Source organism: Larus michahellis, chromosome 1 (genome assembly GCF_964199755.1).
Source record: "Larus michahellis chromosome 1, bLarMic1.1, whole genome shotgun sequence".
Taxonomy (NCBI): domain Eukaryota; kingdom Metazoa; phylum Chordata; class Aves; order Charadriiformes; family Laridae; genus Larus; species Larus michahellis.
Window position 1 is genome coordinate 217,294,436 of NC_133896.1, and position 27,892 is coordinate 217,322,327.

At 41.3% G+C, this 27,892-nt stretch overlaps 1 protein-coding gene across 6 annotated transcripts in view; it reads right to left on the reverse strand.

Moving 5' to 3' along the window:
- Window positions 1-27,892, reverse strand: part of RSF1 (remodeling and spacing factor 1) — a 66,535-nt gene that overhangs the window by 15,777 nt on the left and 22,866 nt on the right. For 4 of the 6 annotated variants that reach the window (XM_074572330.1, XM_074572333.1, XM_074572332.1 and 1 more), the window contains 8 exons: window positions 25,846-25,937; window positions 19,705-19,797; window positions 18,820-19,025; window positions 16,653-16,810; window positions 11,615-13,335; window positions 8,967-9,164; window positions 7,436-7,540; window positions 5,106-5,185 (listed from right to left, as the gene is read on the reverse strand). In XM_074572330.1, the coding sequence (XP_074428431.1) occupies window positions 5,106-5,185; window positions 7,436-7,540; window positions 8,967-9,164; window positions 11,615-13,335; window positions 16,653-16,810; window positions 18,820-19,025; window positions 19,705-19,797; window positions 25,846-25,937 (2,653 nt within the window). The other 2 variants (XM_074572331.1, XM_074572335.1) reach the window with 2 other exon arrangements.

Genomic DNA, 27,892 nt, shown 5'->3' on the forward strand with positions numbered 1-27,892 from the left:
TGCTGTAATTAGCACCGATTGAAGCTCTTATCGCTAGGCAGAAGCGTCCCAAGAGGATGTTCCAACTGGAAACCGTTGTTTTAGTTGGAATTATGTGCTAAATCTCACATGATTACATTTTCCTGCATGTATAATGTGAGAGATTTCACAGAATCACAGACTGGCAGGGGTTGGAAGGGACCTCTGGAGACCATCCAGCCCAACCCCCTGCCAGAGCAGGGTCACCCAGAGCAGGTTGCACAGGAACGCGTCCAGGCAGGTTTGGAATGTCTCCAGAGACGGAGACTCCCCCACCTCTCTGGGCAGCCTGTGCCAGGGCTCTGCCACCCTCCCAGGAAAGAAGTTCCTCCTCATGTTGAGGTGGAACTTCCTATGCTCAAGTTTGTGCCCAAATTTCCAAGGAGTTCTAACAATCAACAGTACTTGAAGATTGCAGGCACCACAGAAATGATCAAATTCAGGTGTAAAAAGCAATTAAAAAACAACTGAAAAATAATAATGTTGTGATCAAGATTATGCTGTCACATCCATAACTACAACCAACCTTAGTGGCGCTGGAAGAAAAAATGGGCGTTCAAAATTACACTGAACTGGGAAAATTATGCAAAGATGGGATGCAATCCAAAATGGACAAGTGCCAGATTTTAGACCCAGGCAGGAACAATCCACTTTAGAAACACCAGGGAACAAATAAGTGCCTACGTAGCAATTCCTTGCCAGAGTAGAATAGCCCAAACAAAGATCAACAGAGTCAAGCTGCTGCGGAAACAACTATGATGACAGATGGACTGGTGAACAGAACAGCCGACAGGACGACTGAAGGGAGCTTGCCAAGGTAGTAGTCAGCCCTGTTCACACCCAGCCGGAGCGCTTGGTGTCATCGGACACCACACACACTTCAAGAAAGATGGGATCCAGCTGAAGAGTTCAGAGCCAGCCAGTAAGAGTTACTGGAGGGCAGCAGACATGCCCTGGTGAGAAAGGCTGAAAAAAGAGGATAGATTGGTCTAGAGAACACCAGACGGAAGATGGGAGAGAAAACAGAACTCAAATACAACAAGGACACTTGTAAGGAGAAGTAGGCTGTCCTCCTCATCCACAGTACGTTACAGGATTAAATCAAAGTAAAATTCAAGTTTAGACTTCACTTGCCTCAACACTAGCATCCTGTATCATCTGAATTGCCCTGGGCACAACTCGGGCTCCTGGCCTCTACTTGCGGCTCCTGAAGGACACAAGTCTCCCATGGGTCTTGTCATATCTGCCAGTCCCAACTAGAGATGCCTTGGGTATCCAAGCACCTCGCAAACAGCACTGGGTGCTCGTCTTCGGGGTACTCAACTGAGATGTCAAAAAAGCAGCCTGTCAGGAAGAATAGCCAGGTACTAAACCAGACCAGAGTGGGAATCCAAACTACCATCACCATGGGTCCCTACTAGCCTTTTTCTAGGAAAGCAAGGGATAATTTAAACAAATTAAGATACCAAAGAAAGTTGGTGGCATTCATTGGTCTCTGCAAGGACTCTAAAAGCAAGCCACATCTCTAAAGATTTTAAAATTATTGTGAATAATGGCATTTTAGACCATATGCTCTAAAGAAGAATCCCGTGGGGGGAAAAGGTATGAACTAGACATTTGCCAGCAGACCTCCAACTTTCAGGATCCAGCGAAACACGGTTAGAGTTGAGATGAAATCACCCAAGAACCAATCTTAACCTCCTCCAGGTTCCTGAGCTAAAGAGCCTCAATCAACCAGAATCAGACTTCAGAAGTTACAGCGGGTGGTTGCACAAGCACATACCACATGGACTTGAGTTGCAACAGGACGCGTCACGTACACAACTCATCTCGACCTGTACACAAACGCCTGAGATGAGTATTAATCCCAGATGCGTTTACTTCAAATGGGCATTATTTTTTGCAAATAGAGGGGTGTAAAAATTTTGTTTCCAATACCTTCATTAATTTCTAAAGGATCTAAGTAAATTTTCTGACTAGCCTTCTGCACTATCCAAACTATTATCCAAATAACCTCCTGGAGAACTCTTTACTGAAAGAATCTAGTATAATATTACTTTCTTAAATAACATGAACAAGCATGGTTCCTAAAGTAATACTAACAAGCGGATTTTAGGCTGTGTTACAGCTAAAAAGACCATGAACTTTGACAACTCAGTATCATTAGATCTAAACTGAAATTCTGGCTGTGTATAGAAGTATTTGGTTTTGTCTCCTAATGCCAATTCTCCAAACTGATGGATCAAAAAAACCCCCATCTTCATCCATCTGAGCACCACAAGATTGGTTGGATGAGGAAGAATTTTGTCATCCACTGTGCAAAATCACTACGTTCTTGAAAACGAACTAAAATAACATCTTAAGGCAAGGCATGCAACTGCTAAAATGAGAAAGGAACTAGAAACGTAAATATTGTAGTATTCAGCAAGTGTCTTTGATAGTTTCCTCCACTTCTCATTTCTTGTAATGCAAAACATCAAGAGACAAGAGAGATGAGAAAAATTCAGCTGTTTTTAAACACGATCAGTGAGGTTTCGAGACCTGCTTTTCTTCTGCCTGGCTTGAGCACACGCCGCTGAAGAAACCAGCAAATGAAACAATCCAAGTGCGGTAAAGGTCTTAAAATGAAACGCAAAATGAAGTATCAAATGCATTCTTTATGAGTGGGTAGCACACAGAAGCTCAACACTTTACCCAAGAGTTTAAACATTTGAACCAAGAGGGCTCCAACGGGAGGTGCAGATAAGCACTGACTGGTTACAAACTCTTCTGAATGAATCCAGAAAACATTTTCTCTCACGGAAGCAGCTGCAGAAGTCGCTACAGGGAAGTCATGAATGCGTGGATGAAAGGAAGTACTTACTCCACCTGATTTGGCCTGGGAGAAGCAGCCCAGGAGTCCCTAGAGGGATTTTCCATCAAGGAGTCGGAGAGTCTCTAACACGAAGTAAAGGGGAATCCATAAAAGCTTTAATGGCCACTCCCTCTAGCTGGTGGTAGGACATGATTACAGAAGTGAGCGTGTACGTGAGAAACCTGAACTTCAGCCAGGCTGGTGCGGTAGCACCTTGAATTCATGAACAGGGGGGAAAAAAAAAAAAGAAAAAGGTACGACTTTGATCTATGTATTTGTAAGTCAACGTAAAACCTAAAGTTTTCATTGAAAATGTCTGTGACGTAACGCTTTGGGGATGTGTAAGAACGTAGCTGAGCAGCTGAATGAATTTCAAGCAGGTTCCTGAAAGCTAGAGAATAACTGAAAGAGCACGACAGTATCGCTAGTTCAAAAAGCATGATAATAACACTGGTTCCAAGAATCTATTAAGTGTGTGTGCCCATGATGAGCCAGTTGGTTTTCTCCTCTTCGCCAAAAAGACAGACAACACGTACCGCGATTTTACTGAAAACATTACATTAAAATATTTCCGTGCCCCAAACAAACAACCTGCTTTAACTTTCCCACTGAGCTGTAATAAGGACTATCATTTCTTCTAGCATTACAATTCTTCAGCCTTGTTACCTTAAAATTTGCTAAAACGTACCCCTGTGAAGCTGAAAGACTTCAATATTCAACTACTGTATCACAAAATCTTTTATAACCCAAGCTCTTTTCTCTTTTTAAGAGACAAAAAAAATAAATTAAAATCAATCTGATGATATACAATCCAAAACATTAGGTTTATTTGGTATGAGGATCAGATTGCAAAATGCTTGTTAAACATCTGTTTCAGACATTGAAAAGTGCGATAATAGCAATTGTGCGCTCTCCTGTAACCGCTAAAAGATTGTATTTTTATGCAACACTAGGGATTTCAAGAAAGCAAGACAGACCGGAAAAAGCTGGCAGTCCATGTAATGTTTGCCAGCAGAATATTTACCAAAGTAGGTCCAAAAACATTGCTCACTAGTAAATGAGTCTTCCCACCATAAAGCGGAGCAGCAGACACAGTTCCTTTGTGTCCTCCACAGATGGAGGCTGTGTGTAAGCTGAGCTCGCTCATAAAAATAGCTAATAGTTTCATTCCCAAAGCTGCAAATTCAGGGGGATTGGCAAGCCGTGGATAATTTTACCACGGTGTGATCTAGCTCCACCCCGAGAAGCAGCCACATTAGGAACAGTCGGAACCTGATCTGTCACTATCATTGTTGCTGCTGCAACAGCAATAAACAGGAGATTTAAAGAAGCTGAAAAACAGACTGGGATTGTGTTTTGGTCCTCCCAGCACCGAATTGCTACATCCCATGGGATATCACTGTACCTGCTGCAAATACCAACCTGCTCAATTACTTTCTTTGAAAGGGACTCACCTTCTGGTGAAACTTGCCTTTTAAGATCCAATTCGTGCAAAGTTTTGTTTAATAATGCATACAGATGTTATCACACTTTGCAAAGTAGTCAATATATGTCCTAAAAGGTGTAAATTATGCAGACTGTGTTTCATGTCCCTCGTTTGCGGGTCTGAAAACTGCCGACAGGATGTTCCAAATATTAAGAATGTTGTTCATGGTTTGCATTTAGCCTTCAGAAAGGCAGGGGTGGACACAAAATTTCATTCAAAGTTGTAATTCAGCTGACCCCCTGCACTGCCGCAATTGCATAATCTTGTAAATTCGGCAAAGTTTAACAGAATTTAAAGCAACAAGACTCAAAAAAACCACATTGATCTGGATGACCTTTATACCAAAGTCAGGACTTAACCTTGCTTACAGCAGGAACTCTACGCACGGCTGCCAGCATTACTAACACGTGCAGCTGAACCAGTGCTAAAAACCACTTCCCTACTGGTACAGGAAAGCCAAGTTTACGTTCAGTCACCTTAACCATATACAAACGTATATAATAAGCAAAACAAATATATTTGTTTATAAGCAAAACAATGTATTTGCTTCTCTTTCCCAATTACTGGATTCTTCCCCCCCTTCTTGCAAGCTCTCCCAGCACTGTGCCACTGGTAATTAGTGGGAAGTCAAAACCGCTTTCAGCAATTCCCAGTCTCGTCGCGGCTTTCCCCCCCAGTCCCCAGTTATTTTAATGCCTGGTCAGTTATTACTACCCCTCTGCTGTGAATGCAACCAAACAATAGTACCTGCGTTCTGCGCGCTCCTTCTTTTTTAAGACAACATCCAGATCTTGTAGTTGTTCTTCCAATTTCTCGCAGAGTAATTTCTAAGGGAACGAAACACAGTATTAGTTGTGTTAATAAACCAACTGTTTTCGTGTTGAACTAACGTTCAGACAACTTCATTCGCTATATTTGTCTGGAAAAAGGGGGAGTAGGTTGCTACACTGGAAGCTTCTCTTCGATGAAGAAGTCTTTACAACGAATACTGTTCTTCCTAAAACACGTGTGCTTCCCCATGAACTGCTAGAGAGATGCATCCTCCCAGTTACTGGCATTTACTGTCGGAAGCAATGTGCCTAAAGCAAGTATTCAAGATGTTTAGAAGAAACATACTTGTAAATTAGTACCACGTTTTTGTTGGTATTTACAACTTTGCCTCCGAGAAACCTGAGGATTTCCCAGACACACATAATACACATACAGAAAGGCGAGCGTATACACACAGGGCGATACCGGGTTGTCCCTTATCTTAATCTTTGGAAAACGCGTGAGTCTGTGGACACGGCAATAAAAAGCAGAGATACGCTTCAGCATCATTTTCTTACCAAATGTTCCCTATCTTAAAACACCACTTAATACTCGAGGAGCCGTATGTAAAAATGACTTTTTTAAGGACAAACGGTGCCTTATTCCATGCTAATGCCCTCATCGTGCTATTTCCAAGGATGATCTTCCCGCTTTTACAAATCTGTCATTTTTCATATTAAAAAATTACTGAACAGCAACAGAGCAAGGAGATGCTCTACAGGCTGCAATCCCAAATGGTGCAAAGAAAACATTCTCACGTATTCAAGATCATCACTACTGAAAAACGCTCCTCAGATGACAACTAAAAATCAAAGCTGGGTACAGCCGTAGCAAGCCATGTCCAGCGTGCCTACCTTTTTGCAGGGCGACAGCCCTTCTGGCAAAGAATTTTTCTAAAAGCAAGGAAGGGCTTTGGGATCAGGCAGATTATTGTGAAAATGTGCATAAATGTTTCCCCATGAATTTAACAAGAGCAGCATCACACGCTCTTCAGGCTTATCCTCCCTGGCACCATCCCTGCAAATCCTGCTATCTTAAATGTACGTTAAATGAAACTGGACACGTGTACTATGCTTTGGGGTTGTTTTGGGGAAGAAGCAGCTTCTAGCCTTCAAAAAAGTGTTCATACTTGTTTATTACTTCATAGTATCATAGAATCACCCAGGTTGGAAGGGACCTTTCAGATCATCGAGTTCAACCATCAACCTAACTCTGACAAAACCCATCCCTAAACCATATCTCTAAGCACTACGTCTGCCCGGCTTTTAAATCCCTCCAGGGATGGTGCCTCAACCACTTCCCTGGGCAGCCTGTTCCAATGCTTGACAACCCTTTCAGGGAAGAAATTCTTCCTAATATCCATCCTAAACCTCCCCTGGGGCAACTTGAGGCCATTTCCTCTGGTCCTATCACCAGTTACTTGGGAGAAGAGACCGACCCCCCCCGACTACCCCCTCCTTTCAGGAAGTTGCAGAGAGTGAGAAGGTCTCCCCTCAGCCTCCTTTTCTCCAGGCTGAACACCCCCAGCTCCCTCAGCCGCTCCTCACCAGACTTGGGCTCCAGACCCCTCACCAGCTCCGGTGCCCTTCTCTGGACACGCTCCAGCACATCAACGGCTTTTTTGCGGTGAGGGGCCCAAAACTGGACACGGCACTCGAGGTGGGGCCTCACCAGTGCCCAGCACAGGGGGATGGTCACTGCCCTAGTCCTACCCACCACAAGGACAATGCTGGCTCTCCCAGCAGGGACAAACTATACTGTGAGGCTCATTAGAAATAGCGGCTTTCTCTAACCAGCTTCTGAGCAAACGTCTCTGAAGAAGGAGCAGCACTTCAGAAACAGCTGCTCGGCCACTGATCCATCCCTCCGGGATAACAACATGGTGTTTCTTTTGGGAAAAATTAAAACATTGTATTTTTAATACTATGTTAGTCCTGAGGCAATTTAACCAAAGATGGGAGAAGACCGGTGTGGTTGGAGATTCCCATGTACACGTCAGCAGAAAAAATAAAGGGAAAGGAAAAACACCTCACAAAACTCAGTTGTGCTAACGGACAAGAGGGAAGATCTTTGTCTTTACTAATGACCAAGATCTTGTCTTTACTAACTTTACATCTTCCTTTACTAATGGACAAGATCCCTAAAATCCATCGCTGCCTATTTTTAAACAGAAAAATGATAAAAGAACTAATTAAAACTCTCAACAAATCCCCACAACCGCAAGCAAAGCTGAAAAGGAGAAGAGCGAAGCCGAATCGGAACCGTACGTGCTGGCAAGGCGGGCAGAACCACTCTCCGTCAGGGATTATCATCAAAGGCGGGCGAAGGCAGGCTGTGTGGTATCCGCTGTCACACGAGTCACACAACAAAATCTGTGCAAACAAAACGAATCATGAGTACCTTTTGGCATTCGTAACGTGGAACAAGCTCCAGAACTATTCCTCCAGCCAACACAGAAGCGCTTTATAAATACTTTGGACTGTGCCAAACCCAAAACACCCCTGTATCGCTTATCACTAGATGCTGCCAGAGCCAGGGGTGGTTTTTATGGAGAAGTTTTTGTGTCACAGTTTTATATTTTAACACCAGATTTACTCTTATTATCTGTTCACAGGCACCTCGTGCTACTGGACTACGTAGACGGTGTGCCCATAATGTGCAATCTGGTAGAGCTTTCCAGATCCCGGACTAAGTGGAAAACTGCATCTGAACAAGAGGCGGTGTGAATTGTTTTCCCTGCACACTCATATCCACGCGAAGGAAACCTGGCCATTCCCTCAATCAGGATGATTTTATGTCCCAGACAGTAGAGACAAAGCCTTGCAGAGTCTTAGAGGTACCCAGAACTGGGCAACCACCACAGTTCATACTTAGCTGTGTAAAGCTTGAGACATCCCTTTCCATTAACAATGAGGAACAAAGCTGGCATAAGCTGTGTGAGCACCTACTGGAATATTGATCTCCAACATCCTAAATTTTGAACTTTGCCTCAACTACGCTAGGATATCTGTCACACACCTGAGAAGACGCTTGTTCTGCGGGCTCACAGCAGGACTGCACGTTACGATTTCACAGAATCACAGAATTGTAAGGGTTCCAAGATCGTATACTCCAACCCCCTGCCAGAGCAGGGTCACCCAGAGCAGGGTCACCGAGAGCAGGCTGCACAGGAACGCATCCAGGTGGGTTTTGAATATCTCCAGAGAAGGAGACTCCACCACCTCCCTGGGCAGCCTCTGGCTCTGCCACCCTCACAGTAAAGAAGTTTTTCCTCATGTTGAGATGGTATTTCCCATGTTCCACTTTGTGCCCGTTGGCCCTTTGTCCTGTCACTGGGCACCACTGAGAAGAGTCTGGCCCCATCCTCTTGCCCCCCGCCCTTTAGCTCTTGCTGAGCATTGACGAGATCCCCTCTCAGTCTGCTCTTCTCCAGGCTGAACAGCCCCAGGGCTCTCAGCCTTTCCTCAGCACAGAGATGCTCCAGTCCCCTGATCATCTTTGTAGCCTCTGCTGGACTCTCTTCAGTAGTTCCCTGTCTTGTCTCCTCTGTGTTCATTGAGATTGTGGGCACAACCTCAAAGCCTCACCCAGATGAATCCTCAATGGTCTAAGATATACCTCATAAACGACAACACTTCAGAGGCGGGTAAACAGAAGAAATAAATTCCTTCTCTCCTTATTAAACTCATCTACTCCTACATACAGCCAGCTCAAAGGATGATGTACCTTCATATGCCACCAAAGCCCATCCACCACATCTGACACAACAGATAACAGAAGCTTTCCCCAAACGCCTACCAGCTCGGGGTGATTGGGAAGGCCACACTTCTTGCACGGCTCATCATCATCAGCAGGTGCGGCTTCTTCTTCCTCCTCTTCTTCCTCTTCCTCCTCCTCATCAGAGTTTTTTTCACTCTCCGAGTCCTCACTTTCTTCATTACTGGAGTATTTCCACCTGCCACGTGTCCGCGTACCCGTCCACCGAACTTTGCTTCTCTATGAGACACACCGTTTCAAAGAGAAAACAGAAAGGGAGCTTACCGGGTTTCTTCCCAGACCTTAAAACACACATTTCCCTACAGTGAAGCGATTCATTTCAATCAGAAAAATTGCAGAAAATTTACAACAGAGCATTTCAGTGAACCAATAATCTTTCAAAGAGCCTACAAGTGCAACAGGATAGGTAGAGGGAGAAAAATTCATATCTACCAGTAAAGAGAAACTTTCAAATACAATTTAAAAGTAGGAAGTTAAATTTGTCACTCAGGCCTTTTTTTTTTCTATTTTGACAAAGTCAACTTGCTCTAAAAATCCAAAGAGAATATTTTTTTTTTTTCCTCCTCACGTACAGTTTGTGTCCTATATTTCACTTTAGGAACCATGCTTGCACTCTAACACGCATATTAAGTATTTCTGTGCTTTTCTCTAAGACGGGCATACTTTTCTGAAATAAAATCACTGCACCTTTTAAATACGTAACTTATATCCAGGTCTTCTTTCAGATCTATAATTTTCCATCCTTTTTCTAAAGTGAAAACTGATTCAGTTGATGCTCTTTTTTTGCTAACCAAAGGGGCATCTACCCCTTTGTATCGTATCTACCTCGGTAAAACAACCGTATCTCTTACCAGGCAGTTACATGAATTTTCCACCTCTTTATTTTACATGGTGGAAAATGACACCTCTTATTCTCGAGATGTGTTAAGTTTTACCAGTGATTTGTTTAAAATACACTTTGAATGAAAAACAGAGTTCAATTAAAATTCAGAATATTATTTCGTATTCATTAGAACTACTTTCTGCAACTAGAATATTTCATATTTCAAGCAAAAGATGAAACAGGAGAAACTTTTCTTCCCATTAACTGTTTCTTGTGGACATTCTCTCAACTCCTTCCCTCCCCAGGCACTGAAAAAGGAAAATAACTTTTCTCGCTTTTCCAACCTAAAGCATTTTTTAATTTTGACTAAACAACTCATTGACCTGTATCAAGCTGAATAAACTAAAATGTACAAAATATTCTATTTCTCCTGCAGGACAGACTCAACCAAAGGAGTATTTGTCGTACTGGTACGATTTTGTTTCATGTTCTTAACATTAATTTCCAGCTCTTTATTCATTTTACTGTTCAATAAACTTTAGTAGCAGTACTACTACGGTACTTTAAATCCATGATAGTATTAGTTTAACTTTAGGCTTGCCCATATGTCATCATCATTTCAAATCTAGTTTTTAAAAAACCCTTCTTTAAAAGAAAACAAATATAAAATAGCCTATTAAAGATTTGGGTACTTTTCATCTCAAAATGACAGAAGCTTACTACTTTCAAACTTCTTCCTCTATCATATTTATTTTAAAATCTATCTAGAAAAGTCAGTATTTTTAGATCTCTGTGTCCTTCAAAAAAAGAGATCAAGTTGAAACTCCTTTACCAACAGTACTTCAAAATTAAAACTACTTGTAGGACTGACAACCACTATGATTTTATTTTCTTAAATGAAAATGTTAAAATTAATCCTTGACCTTTTTTTTTCCATTATGTGTATGACAACACTTTTCAGTCTAAATGTTATCATTCCTTGTAAAATCAGCTGCTCGTTTTATGAAGATTATTCAGCTTTGCTAAATAAGTGAATGTCTTGGTAGAGCTACAAAAAAAAAAAAATCAGTACGGAAATGGGTTGCAGCGGAAAAATTAGTAGGATTTCAAGCTGATATAAAACAAGTACACTTAAAAAGGTAGATTTTTTGTTACTTGTTTCTCTTTTGTACTCCATATCCAGAAGAAAAGAGGAAGATAAATTAATAAATGGTGTTTATAATTATATAAACGTAGAAGCAAACTATACGTATGCAATTTTAACTTATGTTATATGACGCACTTTTAAGACCTATGCTGCATAAGCAAAAGTTTATCATGAAAGAAGACACCTCCACCCGAAGTAAAATTTATATCCCATGTATGAGAAAAGCTACATCTATCACAAACTCAGCAAAACAATAACTTTAGCTTCACCTAGAAACAGAAGTCATCATAATATTTTTAATTCTTCACCATTTTTTGGTTCCTTTGTGGCTTAAGACCATCCTGACCAACCAGCCACCACCAAGTATCCATCTAGTAAATCCACAGGAGCTGGGAGTCTCCGTTCAGCCTCTCAGCCAGACTGACCCAGCTCTCAGCACTGCATTGCCTAGAAGAATCCACTTGAGATGACTTGGTCTACTTAGTTCGGGTTAAACGATAGATTTTATAAACTGGTAAGTCAACACTCTCTTAGGGGGTGTATTTACAGTTCTCGAGTCTGCTAACTGGGTTGCAAAGCCAGTTCCTTGCAAAAGCTGGCCAAAGGAACAAAATGCTCAATATTCCTACGTAAGTGTACATTCTCCTTATAAATAAGACTGCGGGTACTCTTTATTCCTGGGTAATAAAACTGTATTACCTTGTTAACCTTAGAATTTGACTCCTTCTCTTGTTTTTTTGCATCTTCCTTGCGTTCCGGTTTTTGTGCTGCTGCAGGTTTCTCCTCTTCCTCTTCGGGTCGTTTTTTGTCAGGTTTCTGATCCCGAGTCTCCACAACTTTTGGAGTAGGCTTAGATATTCTTGGAGATCGCCTTAATGTGCGGCCAATGCCGACCTCTTCTGGTGGTGTTTCTGTCTTTCTCTTCCGACTGGAGATCCTGATTGTTAATTTAATTCCTTCTTTCTGTCTTTCAGAAGTTATTTCTTTATTATCTGTTGCGCAGCTTTCTTCTTCAGAAACTAGCTTATATTTAAATTTGCTTTTAGGTGGTGGAGATTCCTTTTTACTCTCCGAGGAGTCCTCTAGATTAGAAGCATGGGCATCATCCAATGAATGTGGCTCTGCCTTGGCAGCTTCTGGCTCTTCCTCTTGTTTTTCAGAGCTGGATTTTTCTTCTACTTTGCTTTCCTCGGGTAGAGCCGGTTTACTATCGGAGCCCTCTTTTTCCAAAACAGGCTTCTCTAAAGTCACGGGAGAAGCAGATGATGGGGGCGTCTCAGCAGCTTTTGGAGAATCAGGTTTCTCCTCAGACTCACCTTTACTTTTCAGAGTCTCTTCATCAGAGAGCGCAAGCTTGGGCTGGTCTGCGGGAGCGGATGGATTTGTGGACTTCTCTAACTTCTCTAAACATTCTTTGGGTGGCGGTAGTCTGTCCTTTTTGCTTTTCATGGCTAGTGTCTCTTCAGTTGTTTTGGCACAGTCATCAGAGTTTGAAGACTCTTCCACTCCCGTTTCAGTAGCTGTGCTGTCAAGGGATTCTTTTTCCACAGGACTAGATTCCTCCTTTAAAGGCACTTTCTGATTAGAAACCTCAGAGACCACAGCCCCTACCTCTTTCACCACCGTTACCGCGTTTTTCTCAACCTCGCACGCTTTTATAATTTTGCTAACCGAGTCTGATACCTTTTCCCCACTTTGTCCATTTTTCTCTTTCAATGAGCCGCTGTCTTCCTTTGCGCTAGCAGAGTGTTCTGACTTATTATTTTGTATGACACTTGGGGTTATTTTTTCACAGCTAACCTCTCCATTTACTAGCACTTTCCCATCGGGACATAAAGCAGTAATTGTAGGGACTCTCTTAAAAGCTTCTTCTTCCGGTTTCCCTTCTTCCTTCAAGACATCCTTTGTAGGAGTAACGCATTTACATAGGGGCCCCTTTATTGGACTGTCGTAGTCATCCGTCAGCTTGATCTCTCGCTTTTTAAGCGGTATTTTTGCCTGCTGGTCATTTTTAAGTTTCTCGCTTTCTTCCACAGATTTCTCCACCATTTCTTGGGGAGTTTTGACATTAACACAAAATTCTAACCTCTCTGGCTCGTGAACTGCTATTTTGTCGGTACAACTTTTTACTTCTTTTAAGTCTTTTGGTTCTATTTTGTTTTCCTTCACCTCTACTTTAACAGGCTTGACATTTTCTTTAAAGGAGTCACTTTCTTCTTTGACAGCTTGCTTTTCTTCGTTGTATTCTGAAGGTTTCTCTAATTTTACTATTACTGGCAATTTTATAATTTCTTTTTCTTCCACCTTCTCCATTTTCAGCGTATTTTCATCTTCTTTGACCTCAGGAAGAGGAAGGCTTTCCGATTCCATTGACCGCTCCTCCACCTCCTCTTTTTCTTCTTTGATTTTTAATTGATTTTCTGTTGACAGAGAAAAACAGCTATGAAACAACCAGGGCACCTACAGGATTACAAAGAGCATCCAGCAAAATAAAGGTCTATCTATCTGAAAAACCCAACAACCCAAAGTCCCCCGCAAATGAATCTTCTCTCACGGAATTACTAGCAGTCTAGCTTACCTAATACCGTCATTTAATGAGTGAGTTCTCAATTTTTAGCTACAGAATCACAATTCTCTTTAATTATCTATCAAGAAAAACCTACATTTCAGAAGCTAGCAGAAGAATTCTAGTTTTATCCTTCTTTGTAGAGACATCTCAGCCTCTTCTTTAGTAGTACCACAGTACTTTCAGAGGACACATAAAACCTAAGTTCTCGGCGCACGAAGCATCAACGTGAAGTCTCACTTGAGTTTCTGGATTATTTCACAAACCAGGACATGGTGGAAGATTCCACGCTCTTCAAGTGAAATTCCACATAGAAATCAGTCCCCTGTTGTACCCGTTTTTATTTCAAGCAATACTTAACTATTGTATTTCAATAGTTCGGAGAAAAGAGAAGACATCCAACATTATTCACCTAGATTCTGTAGGCAATGACTACATCTCCTGTGTGCTACCAAAACACAAATAACAGCCAATATTCTACATTCACCTGCCATTTCTAAAACAAGCACAGTCAGTAGCATATCCCAGAAAAAACTGCAGAGCTTAAGGAATTAGGTTATGCCTACTTTGCTAAGTCAGTTTTAGATCGTTAGGGCTTAAAGTACAGTTCCAGCATTCAGAAGAAACCACGCGTCTGTTTTCTTACTATGGACTTAAGCCTATTATTTATCATTACCGCAGCCTTTTAATGTCTCCGTGTTTTTTTTTTTATTTTACCATACTTTTTGAGTCAGCTAGTGATGGAACTAATTAGGAAAAACCCAAATATAACAGCACTCCATATAACATAACAGTATCTTCTACCATCTGGAAGATGTTATTGCAAAGGTGCCACAACTCCAAACAAAAGGATGATTTTTTTTCTTCTATCTCACCCCTCTCCCTCCACACAAGTGTAATTCTCTTCCAAGATGAGAGCCTCCCAAGTGGTTAGAAACACACAGGGGCAAGTACTTGACAGCTAACTTGGTTACATTAAAGAAAATAAGCATTTTAGAAACTCAAAGAGCAGTGAGGAAGAATGCATATATTTTATACTATTTTCCAATACACAGCATGTATCCAAATAAGCCTCAGCAATTAGTACAGCAGGGAGAGATGCATCTCTAAGGCACCGGGAGCGATAACATTCTCAAGGCTCACGGCTGGTTTTTCCCCCCTTCACAGAAGTGGTCCCCAGTCTCAGCCCTTGTAACGTAAAAGCTGCCTCTTTAAAGACATTTATCCGTATGGTGAGAATGAGATATTTTTTTCCATGTCTGTTTTCTTCCACCTTCCTTTCGTTTTGTTCTGTCTAAACTTTGTACAACCATTTCTTCCCGTCACCTACTGCTTTCTCCCAAACTTCTAACATCAAGGATGACCAGGATCCCCAAACTTCTCTATACCGAAAAGCAACAGTTCTATAGTTCAGCTCCCCGAAATGCTCGTAAAGCATTTCATAAATACAAAATGACTCAGCCAATGCACAAGTTGTCTTAACACTATTCAAGTCAATCAACCAGCCTAGTAAAAAACCATGTAAGCTTTGGTTCAGTTTACCTTATTTTTATATGAACTAATTTAATGCTGTTTGGGAAGTGGCCAAAGCGAACAGGTACCAGGTCTTCCAATATGTTTTCACCGTACTGTAGAAGGGCTTTGAGTGCAGTCCTTGGACTAACGGAGAGAAATACTAAAGCTGTTCAACTGAAAGTAGTACTCTCTGAATCCACTGACTGCACTTAAATCACTGCACATGGAAGTAATTCATTATTCACTACATGGAACTAGTGCCTCGGAGTGATTCTGCATCCATACACAGCCTAATGCAAGTACTGACCCTTCTGAACGTGACATCGGATTTGGGGACTTATCTACAGTGGGGACATTTATTAAAATGTTTCAAATGCCTCCTCCTGAATCCAATGTAAAGTAAATCCACATCTGAAGTAGAGATCTCGAGTAGATGATTTAAGCCAGCTTGACCAATTTCTAGTGAGACAAAGATCAGTACTTGGAATTAATTCTGCAGCGTCAGTAACCGCACGGGTTATGTTGTCACTTATACGCACAGTTAGATACTGGAAATGCCTTGGACTGACAGACAATTCTGCTGGTGTTCATCATTTACTGCAATTCCTAGAGTAGTCTCTTCATGCTTCCACAACTCAAATTTTATCTAAATATTTTATTTATTTCTTCTGTTCTACACCGTTTGTTGCAAAGAATGAGAATAAAGCAGCGAGTCTTTCTCTTTGATGCTCAGAACCAAGATGGGCCTTGGCTAATGCCATATATCTAATTATCTTCACGAGATTTGAAGAAACACGTACTAACACAGTGGAAACCTTAAATCTTGTTTCTGATTGTGAAAATCTTTTCCCGTATTTTAACAAAATGATAATACCAGGTGGTAACTGGGGTAAAATTACTTGGGATAACAAATTTTTAGCTTTTCATAACCTGGAAAAGATCAGATTCTTGTCACACAAAATACTTCAGGCTAACTGATATTGATAGTAAAACCAACGCACAAACCAACAAGTCAAGTAAGTTGTTAAATATGTGCAATGACATGATAATAAGGAAGGAAAAAAGAACAGTGGAGGCAGCTAAGGACCACTTCACTTCTAAAATACTTTAGTATTTTAAATTGTTTTAACTTAAGCTCATGTCTTCTTGAAAAATCCTGTAGATTATGATACATTTGAGGAAGCAACCTGTATTTTTTGATTCAAACTCAAAAGCAAAAATAAACACCACACCCAATACTGTATTGATTTCAATCATGGCATTGCACAAACAGATTTCTTTTCTTTTTAAAATTTTAATGTTGCTAGAACAGGAAGAGATTGGCAACAGTTCAATGCTCCATAATAACATACAATGGTGACTATTTACAATATTATACAAAATGTACAGCAAAAATAAAATTACTTAGAAAACACTTTATACACAGCTCTCTTCTTATAAATACTCTTGAGCCTATATATACACTAAAAACCTCCAATAAAATTTATAATTTCAAAGTACTCAATATTTACTTGATTTACTTTGAACAGAAACATTTTTTGTGGTTTTCTTTTTTTTTTTTAAGCCCTAATCTAACACAGTAACTTTTCATGAAGTTGAAAATTCTAACACTGCCACAGCACAACATTTAAAATTTGAGAAAAGAAGGCAGAAAACCTTGTGTAGGTGCTTCTTCACCCTTTTTGGTGTCTTCATCTTCTATGCTTGGGCTTTCACGCGATGAATTCTCCTGCTGAGAATTGCTGTTTTTCAACAGGGCAGGATCAATTTGTGCTTTCAAGAGCTCAAGGGTCTCGGCAAGCTCATTGCGGTTTCTAGATGACAGAAGAAAAAACATAGTGTCTGATAAGCCACTTAATCACCCCAAAGGGATTCATAAAAAATAAAACAAACGCCATGTGCTGAAATGAATGCTGCCCTGAAAACCTGATATACGAGCGTAGTTAAATGCCTGTCCCACCAGAGCGGCTGCAACTTCGCCATCAGACACCTTCCAATTTATCCGCACCAAAATCAAATCACTTTTTTTGGAAGGACCTTATCTATCTCAACTCAAGTTCTGTTGCGTCTGGATCCAAGCTCCTACTATTATTCTTTTATTTATTACCCTCTTACCAATCCTCACTGCCTTTTCTTTGCAATTTCTTTTTTTCTCCCAGCAGAGAGGAAGCTGCAGTTTTCCGCTCATGCACCAAAACAGCAACCACATCATTCAAGTGAAATTTTCAAAGGTGGTTAAGTAATTCAGACACTTTTTGCAAGCATCTATCCTAAACACACGTAGCAAACAATACAAAGATGTCTAGAAAACTCCAGCTACTCGGGTTATGAGAAATTGTCTGTGCATCTCTACGCGTGTGAACCTCAGTGCACTGTAACTCCTTATTTAAACTGGAAATCTAACTATAAAAAACAACACCTTAATGTAGAATGAATTTAAGTGATGATTAAACCGTCATTTTTTTTCCTAATAGACCAGAATAATAAGGCTCTCGCATTTATTTTCTCAAAGTCACCGTTCAGCAATTTGTTTTCCCCAGGTTTACAGAAAAAAAAAAATGAAGCCTGGAAGTGCAACAACCCTGAGATGCGGAATCTCACGGGTGTAAAACCATTTCAGATTTTACTACGCATTACCGTGTTTTTTTGGCTGTGAGCACGGAGCGTCAGAACTTTTTCAGCAGAAAAATTTCTGATTTCTGCTTTTGGCATTGATCTCTGGAGTCTATAACGCGTGAAGAGAGATAAACACCGCTCAGCTCCCAAGTGCTTTGTTTAGATATATTTACTTGATCCATCCACAACAGCTGTCTAAACTGCACTGCTGGTGGTGCTTATCATTTTATGGCCCATTGATAGTGGTTTAAACAGTTTTGCATGACTCCCTTGGTTACTAAAGTTATGGATAGGTAAAGAAGCTGCAGGTATAAAAATTAAAATTTACAAACAGAAAAAAACCCACCTATGATTGGACTTTTTTTTTAGATTTTTTTTTTTTTTAGATCTTTTTAAGTCAGAGTTGATTCTGCTGAGTCCAGTTTAAAATCCCCTTGGAACTAAGCAAATTTAAAAAAAGAAGTTTACATGGAGAGAAATTAAAAATGGGTAACTGGGAGATATGCAAAAGATTTCAAACTAATTCTTTTTCCAGTAAGAAAGACCCCATAAGCTTTGCATAGAGTAGGACAGTGAAAAACAAAATACGTAACAAGAATCACAAAACCCATAAATTTGAAGCTAAAGTATCTTTAAAATATTAACAGACCAATCTGCAGCAACTGAGGCACTGAGCCATGTACGTATGTCAGTCTGCATCAACGTCACGCCCATCTTTAGTGATCTGCGAGCTGAATTCTACTCCAGAAGATTTTTCATGCCTATTTGTTATTGTCAACAATTTTGTAGTTCCATTAAGTCAGAATTGCAATGTAATTCCCCCAAGATCAAAACTGTCCCTTTGTAATTGTCTTAATAGAGCAGAAGGCAGAGAAGCAAGAGTCCTCCTCCATCTCCTAAGGCATTTAGCTGGCCAGCGAGCAATGCGGAGCCATCGTCCTCTTGGTACCCTTTCCGTATATCCGCTGTAGCTTGATTATGCAGAAAACAAATTACACATTGGCTATTACCAACAAATCAGTGAATTATTTCTGTATATGGTTTTTCACTAAAACATACACGTGAAGGCAGAAAAATCCCACTGTCATGAATCCTACTCTGTGAGAAATGGAGATTTATTGAAATAAATTTCTGAATCCCAGTCACAAATAGCTAAAACCCCTAGAAAATAAGAAAAAAAAAAACACAACAAAAAAACAGGGAATACCTAACAATGCACTTCCACGTGGATCCATCCTGGTCATCCTGTTCTTCTATGTACATCCTGACATTATGCTCTTGATCCAGCTGATACCAATACATCAGGCCATCCTTGTCTCGACCAATGGGCTGAAGACGCATGGCATCGGCATCCTCCTCGTTAATGATATTCTTAAACTTTAGATTGTCATCAAACTGACATTCGCAGAGATACTGAAAGAGTGAGAACGTAGAAAGACTGTTAAAATATCAAAATATAAACAGAAATAAGAAAATCAGCTCATTTCTTTTCAGTGTAATTTGGAACTTCTTTTTAGGCGCCTCTGTTGGATCCACGAGTTAGCTATAGCTACTGGGGTTTTTTTTCCCAGACCATGTTGCTTTTAAATGAGAAAAATTTTAATTTTTTAAATTTTGTTTTCCTGGCCAGCTTAGAAAGTTTATTTTTGATTTTATTTTTTTTTTTACGTAGTACAAATGATCTCATTCTAGAATAACGCACATATATAACTTGGAACCGACGCTGACAGTTTTCTCAAGACTTGAAAAGATGAAGTCCCACCTTTGCCTTAAGAATTCTCATAAACTTATTTAATTGCAAGCTAATAAACATTTTTAAAAGTGTACTGCATAGGCAAATAGCCACTGACAGTAAGTCCAAAACAATTTTCATACAAAGGGTGAAAAATATGCAAAGTCTTACATTCAGTTTGGGCCCAACCCACTACCACGAGCATCGTGCCCATGACCAGATCAGCTCCGCATTTAATACATCTATGGTTCAGTCAAGCTAAACTTGCAAGATGTTTCAGTGGGTGAAAAAGCAAAATCTTCAAGATATTTAAGTGACTATGGAAAAAGTCATTTAGAAACTTAATTGATGAACACGTACCTTCAGAATCCCCAGTTTGCATTCAACACTCATTTCTAGGTAGCCTTTTTTTTCCATCTCCCAAGCCCAAGTGCTGTTGAATTCTTGGCATATCTGTCACAAACGAAATAAGATTGCTAGGGTTAGTGGATAAAAGCAACTTTATTTTTTTTATTAATAGTACCTTACTGTAGTAGCAATGATACACGATCTCTGCAGGACTGTAGGTCAGAAAGCCTCACACAAAAATAAAAAATAAAACTGGGGTAGGTCAGGAAGCACTGGCAAATCTCCATGGAAGAGTATATCATTGAGGTCCTGGTCACCACCAGCTTCTCGAAACCTCTTAAACTCTGAACTGGGAAGGTGTCCTCGTCTTTGCTGGACAAAAATCTCCCATTTTTCTATTTCTGACTTGCCTATTTAGAATACAAATTCTCTTGAGTAGATGTGATTTCTTATTAACGTGTCTTTACAGCAATTAGCACGTAAGCTGCCAAGCTCTCCTGGGGCCATGAAGTCCTACAACTGCACTGCAGATAACAAAGGCAACTGATACTCACTCCACGCTGTGGAACTATTATTCTTTAGAAAACGCTAAATATCTTGGGCCTCAAGCCATTTGATAAATATTTTAAAATATTCTAAGTAGAGTCAGTTTCAATTTACCTAAAGCAAATAAATTCAGTGACACCAATATGGGAAAAAAAAAACCCCAAAACACGGAAAATAAAGTGGCAGTAGAGGATAAATAGATTGAATCAGCAGGAACTCCAATAATAATGGTGGAGAAGGAATTCCCTCTCCTCCTAAACAACTCAGATGTGCTTAAGACAACTCTTAGGAACAGAGAAGAGCTGCTTATGAACTCAGGACACATAGTGGGATCTCCAACGGATGAGGCTGTTCTAGTGGAAATGCCCATTAAAAGGAGGCAAAAGCTAATCACAGCTCCAGTCGAGACGATTTTCAAGTGCCAGCTTTGAATCACGACTGTTCCAATTAGCACACGAGGTACTGCTGCCCTTCAGTCTGCAAGGAAGCGAAGCTCTGCTGAATGGACTCAATCCAAACAGCTTAGTCTCCCCATCACCTAGTTATTAAACACAAGATACGGTCACTAATCATAGAATGTGTTGGGTTGGAAGGGACCTTTAAAGGCCATCCAGTCCCACCCCCCTGCAGTGAGCAGGGACATCTTTAACTAGATCAGGTTGCTCAGAGCCTCATCAAGCCTGGCCTTGAATGTCTCCAGGGATGGGGCCTCCACCACCTCTCTGGGCAACCTGGGCCAGTGTCTCACCACCCCCAGTGTAAAAAGCTTCTTCCTAATGTCTGATCTAAACCTGCCCTGCTCTAGTTTAAAGCCATTGCCCCTCGTCCTATCGCTCCATGCCCTTGCAAACAGCCCCTCCCCAGCTTTCTTGTAGGCCCCCTTCAGGGACTGGAAGGCCGCTATAAGGTCTCCCCGGAGCCTCCTCTTCTCCAGGCTGAACACCCCCAACTCTCTCAGCCTGTCCTCACAGCAGAGGGGCTCCAGCCCTCGGATCATCTTTGTGGTCTCCTCTGGACCTGCTCCAACAGGTCCGTGTCCTTCTTGTGCTGAGGGCTCCAGAGCTGGACACGAAGCTCCAGAGCTGGTCACTCAGCTACTTAAAAACTTGTATATTACATCTGAAAGCACCTTTCTCTGGAAATAGCAGCAAAAATAACCCTACATTTCACCCACCAGAAGTACAGATCAGCCAATTTGTGCTGTAAAACTCCACGTGGGCTACAACCAAGACAGATGCTGCTACCCATCCTCTGTCCCCAAGGCCACCCTCCGCCATCTCTAGAACTGACCCAAGGTTCTTAAGTGACCCAAGGGCAAGCCTGCAATTACATCGGCTCAGCCACAGCATAAATCGTACTCTGACATACAGAGAACGGTGAGGAGAGTGCTCTCTGGTCACAATGAATCCCTCTGGAGAGCAGTTTTTCCTGCTCCGAGGTTAAGGGACATTACACTGGTACTTTTCTGAAGCAAAGCCGAAGCTCACAGCGAGGGACAATCGCTCCTTGCTCACAAAACGAGGTTACTCCGCTTTCTTTCTCATTTTCAACGATGAAAAATGCTGGGAAACTGAATATGAAACCCCTTGCTAAGGGCACATGCCAGTCGCTGTTCATTACTTACTCATTAAGTATGAAAGCAATGATGAGAAGTTTCATGTGCTGCAGAAGGGTATGATTGTCAAAGCAACAGCTCAGAGACATCAGAGCTGATGAAGCATCTGTTCCAACTGAAATGACTACGTTTTGACAATTAAAAACCAGATGATTGTGCTTTCTCCTGACAAGTTCTGTCACAACCCTGAACTACACATCTCATTGATTCGGGCTGCGCTGAAACGTCAGTCTCTGCCTTCCTAGGGAGGGATGTTTCACACTGATCAAACACCTCCTGCTTGCGGGAGCAGCTGGTTTCTGCGTGCTAAAGAGCGGTCAGCACCTTCCCACCCTGCAAAAGAGACGCCGAAATGTGTGCGTCTCAAATATTTCCAAAGCAGCTACGATGGCATCCAACACTTACTATTACCATGCTCCAAATGCTCACTTTAAACAACAAAAGCAGGGAGGTGACAGACACAGCAGAGGACTCTGCGTGGGTGGGACTACAAACACCTGAATTCTAACAATCAGAAAAGACAACGTGTTGAGAACGTGCCGATTTTGGGGTTAAAGGTTCCAGACAGACCAGTCCAGAGAAATCTCATCTGTACAAAAATGCAAAATACGTTTGACAATAAGCAAACAGAAAGCATTTTGTCAGGAGACAGTGCAGCCTGAATTCATTTGTCTACTTGTTTTCAGAAAACAGCTAAGCTGGGCAGATGTTCTTAGTTGTTAAAATATTTAGGACAAGCCATTTCTCTACCTCGGTCACACATAACCATGTACATTATCTCCACAAAGGAGAAAAGTCAGATTCCTGGAGTCCTACAGCCATTTTTTGTTCCAAAAAAAGACTAGTGTGTACACTGGTGAGCCAACTTGGGTGATTCACCAACAGAAGCAGGAAGGGAAAGAACTCTGAACTGCCATGTTCACTTCCTATCCCAAAATATATTCACAGAATCACAGTATGGCAGGGGTCGGAAGGGACCTCTGGAGATCATCCCGTCCAACCCCCTGCCAGAGCAGGGTCACCGAGAGCAGGTGGCACAGGAACGCGTCCAGGTGGGTTTTGAATATCTCCAGAGGAGGCTCCACCACCTCCCTGGGCAGCCTGTGCCAGGGCTCTGCCACCCTCAAAGTAAAGTTTTTCCTCATGTTGAGATGGAATTTCCCATGTTCCACTTTGTGTCTGTTGCCCCTTGTCCTGTCTGAGAAGAGTCTGGCCCCATCCTCTTGCCACCCACCCTTTAGCTCTTGCTGAGCATTGATGAGATCCCCTCTCAGCCTGCTCTTCTCCAGGCTGAACAGCCCCAGGGCTCTCAGCCTTTCCTCAGCACAGAGATGCTCCAGCCCCTTGATCATCTTTGTAGCCTCCACTGGACTCTCTCCAGTAGCTGCTTGTCTTTCTTGAACTGGGGAGCCCAGAACTGGACCCAGTACTCCAGATGTGGCCTCCCCAGGGCAGAGCAGAGGGGGAGGATGACTTCCCTTGACCTGCTGGCCATGCTGTTTTTAATGCGCCCTAGCAGACCGCTGGCCTTCTTGGCCACATTGCTGGCTCATGGCCACTTGTTGTCTACCAGGACACCCAGGTCTCTCTCTGCAGAGCTGCCTTGCAGCAGTTTGGCCCCTAACCTGGACTGGTGCGTGGGGTTCTTCCTCCCTCGGTGCAGGACTCTACACTTGCGCTGGTTCAGCTTTATTAGGTTCCTCTCTGACCAACTCTCCAGCCTGTCCAGATCTCGCTGAATGACAGCACAGCCTTCTGGTGTGTCAGCCCCTCCTCCCAGTTTTGTGTCATCAGCAAACATGCTGAGGGTACACTCTGTCCCCTCAGCCAGGTCATTGAGGAATATATTGAACAAGACCTGGCCTAGTACTGACCCCTGGGGAACGCCGCTAGCTACAGGCCTCCAACTGGACTCTGTGCTGCTGATCACAACCCTCTGAGCTCCACCATTCAGCCAGTTCTCAACCCACCTCACTGTCCACTCATCCATCCCACACCTCCTAAGCTTCCCTATGAGGATGTTATGGGAGACAGTGTCAAAAGCCTTGCTGAAGTCGAGACAGACAACATCCACTGCTCTCCCTCTCTGTCAGAATACCAGCCACAGCTTAAAGACGATTTTTTATGATGCTCTTTATAAGCATGGCAGTCAAATAAACCATAACTTATAAACAGCTGGTATATAAAGAAAACATATTAATAATATATACATGCATAAATATTAAGAGCATGTAGGTTTCAATGTCCTCCACTTCAAGTTTCATCCTAAATAAAAAAATGGTCACATCTAGAATGTATGTTGTTTATGTAATGTACGTATGCAATGTTTTAGCAAAGCAAGACATTATTAGTTTCTAACACAGGAAAACCAGGTCAACATCACCTCTCAGAGCATGCCAACGATACGCTGAACAATACTGCAGGCACCGAGGAAGAATGGTCTCAATGGTTCCAAACCTTTTCAGTTTTTCCTGCCTTTTGCGGCATTTCCCAGTACTCTTCGTTGTTTTTCTAAATTAATTATACCCCTTTGAAATGGGGACGATATTAGCATACCTCTCTAGTTATAGTCAAATTCCTTTGTTCTTTGAGGTTCCTTTGAACCACTGGCTAGAATAAGCTTCAAGTTAGCTCTGGAGACTGTTAAACGAAGTCGAATTTATTACCGCTTACTTGGTCTTAACAGGAGCGTGTGGGAGGGTTCCCTCACCGTTTTCCCATTCTTTCAATGCCTGCTGAAGGAAGATTTTCCAAACTACTCCCTCAAAAACTTGTTTTCTCCCTCTGCTTTCTGCTTACCACGCCAGTGGTAAGTGGCGTCAGTGGGGTAGGTAAGTTCACTAGTCAGAGCTGGGTTTTCTCAGCTTGCTGCTTTACGGTACATTACGGAATTGAACACAATTCAGTAAGCGCAGTACTCGGTAATATACACAGTACACAAAGTTATATAAATTATTGAATTATTATTTTACAGCATCATCATAAATACTTGACAACTGGTTAAGAGGTTAGATTTAACCTAAGGCCCTTCAGCAGGTTATTTCCTGACGTGCTCCCCGTCCTACAAACATCCTCATCTTAAGACTACACAAACCTCAAGACAAATCCCTCTCTCTGTAAAGCTTATAGATGGCACTTCAGGGGACAAACTGCAACTGGATTTGCCACGTGCCATTATTTGTATCGTTGTTATTGCCATAACGTGGTTATTTCTAAATAAGATGCGATCATGGCTGTACAGACAATACCAAGACTATATTTTTGTGGATTAAAAGACACATGGAATATATCCAGAGGGGAAACGGTAATCTATTAATTTTGAATATACGCATATTTTTATTTTCGGAAGCAGCGGAAATTCTTTAAACTGAAAAATATTTGCACATAAGCTGCCAACAAAGGCATAGCCACAATTAAAATATCAATATAGAATTAGGTAAAACAATGGGATGCTATATTTTTATGGATGCATAACTACATTTTCATTTTAGCTGTGCCATTCTAAGCATGCAGATATAAATCGCGGCCATACTTCCACTATTAACACATGCTGCAAGAACTCTCTATGGTTAGTCCCTGGTATGAACACCAACGAAATCACAATAATTCAATCATAGCCAGATAACTGATACACAAATGAATTGTTACTGTGGAAATCTCTCTGCTTAATTTAGCCCCTTTGCAGGCTACTAAATCTTCTTCATTTAGGGTCTTAATGCTCAAACAAGTATTTTATTATCAGGTATGATGGTAGACAATCTTTTACATGCAGAAGATATTGTCTATTTTCAGAGATTTTTTTTTTCCCCCCAAGCCTAGGCAGACTGAAAGTTAAGCTGGGACCTTACGCAACTGAAGTCCGGGCACACACATGGATGTTGGCCACACCACCGCCCCAGGCTGACCATAATTCATACCAGGGGATTGCTGACACGACAGCTCATCATCACCATATTCCAGCATCGCAGAATAAGACAACGCGCATATTGTACCTTGATCAAATATTTTTCCCATCTGTCTGCTGTGACAGACTTCCCAATCTTTCTCATCAGTTTCAAGTGAAGCTCCACCAATTCTTTTGGAACTGCAGTATTGAGAGAGAAAAAAAAAAAAAAAAAAAAAGAAGTTATGAAGTCTGGTGCAAATATACTTCAATACTAAACACTGATAACACTGAAACACTGGGACAAATTGAGAAGTTTTATTTTATTTGAGGAGCCCTGCAACTGAGAGATGGAAGAAGGTTAATTTAATCACATGGGTCTTTTTGTTTGGAATTACATTTACAATGACCGATGATTGCCCTTCCTTAAACTCAAGGAGACAGAGCTCAGTGATAAATACGTAAAAGTTTTGGCGGCATTAAAACAACATCTGGACAGGAACTACGCCAGTCCAACACCTACAGATATACTACTGCGAGCAGCGCACCTGCGGCTGCCTCCAGAAACCCCAAAGCCATCTTCTGCACCATGCCTGGAATATCGCTGAATCCAAGCTGGTTTTGCCCGGGCGCGTGGTATGGGAGAAACGTCCCAGAAACTCTGTCCTCACAGATGCAGCTTTGCCATGTACTTACTCTCTTTTGTGCTGGAAGGACAGAGAGGGACTCAAGATTCAGGGCTTGAGGGATGGAGGCCAGACCTGCCGCACCAGTGCCATCTTAGAATTACAGTTTTCTAGCCAAATTTCACTTATCTCTTAGTGTACACTCCTCAATACAACTTCAACGTCTCGTCTTAGCTCACAGCTGTGATTTATAAATCAATCTGGCACCACCAAGTGGCAAATCTGCAGAACATCAATTTTACAAGCTAGAGAACAGTATAACGTATTAAAAACATGCAACTAGTAATTATTAATGCAACTCTACATGTCGAGTGACATGAGCCTCCTTATTTGTTATGTGTTGAAAAAAACTTCAAGAAATGAATTTTTCAAGTATTTTTATTTCTACACTCTTCGCACACAATTTTATTTTCTGAAAGCATTTTCATTACTCTATGCACACGTGCTTTAAAAGTTAAAACCCAAGAACATTCATCATCATAATTTATGATCAGCTGGGACACCAAACGTGTTTGTTCTGAAGTAGGCATTACCGAGACGCTATTTCTTTATACATTTGAGCACCTCTGTGAATCTTTTCAATATTTAACTTGAATTCTCCTAACTGATATTTGCCTTTCAATCAAATCCTTCTGTTTTCAGGTGAACATAACGAGTTGGTAAAATATCACTTTGATGAAAATGTTTGTGTCATTTCAGAAGTACATCATCTCTGCTGGTTCACAACCGGAAATCTAACACACAAACTCACTTCTTCAATAAATACACAAAGTAGCAGCCCGGTAAATGTTAAATAATTCCTTTAAATGTAAGTAATTTGGAAGCAACTCTAAACCAGCCTGACTGTTTCCCTTTTATTCCATTCATAATTTCCATTATCATTGTATATTGAAAAAACCTAACACATCTCCTCCTTCGTCTTCCGGAAAATTGATGCATTTCATAATTTTAAAGGGCCACACATTTTAAAAGGAACAAGATCAAAGGTCTTAACCCAGATAGGCACCGAGCACTTGGCACTAACAAAATTAAGCCCAAAGCGTTTCATACACATGAGCAATTCTATCAAAGTCAACTCATACAATTAAACCTCAAGCTTGTGTTTGTGTGACATGGAACTGAGCCAGAGTATTCAAAAATCTCGCTGGATCAAAGCTCTTGTTCTGCATCTTTTTGTTTGTTTGTTTGTTTTTAATCAGATCTCTTTTTAATGGGTACATGCTGATTTGAAACCTAAAGATGCCTGGGTGATTTGTTTCAAACAATCAAATCCCCAGTCGCCACAAAAATCTTTGCTAGAGTATTAGTCTGCGAAGAAAAGGAGAATGTTAAAAATTAAAAAATTGGAAAATAACTTTGCACACTCTTGGTCAGCACTTATTGTGATTTGTGTTAGTACCTACAGAAACCCCAATTCTTTTCTGAGATTCCAGCATTTCAGCTTTTGCATTTCTAGGATCCTGATGATGT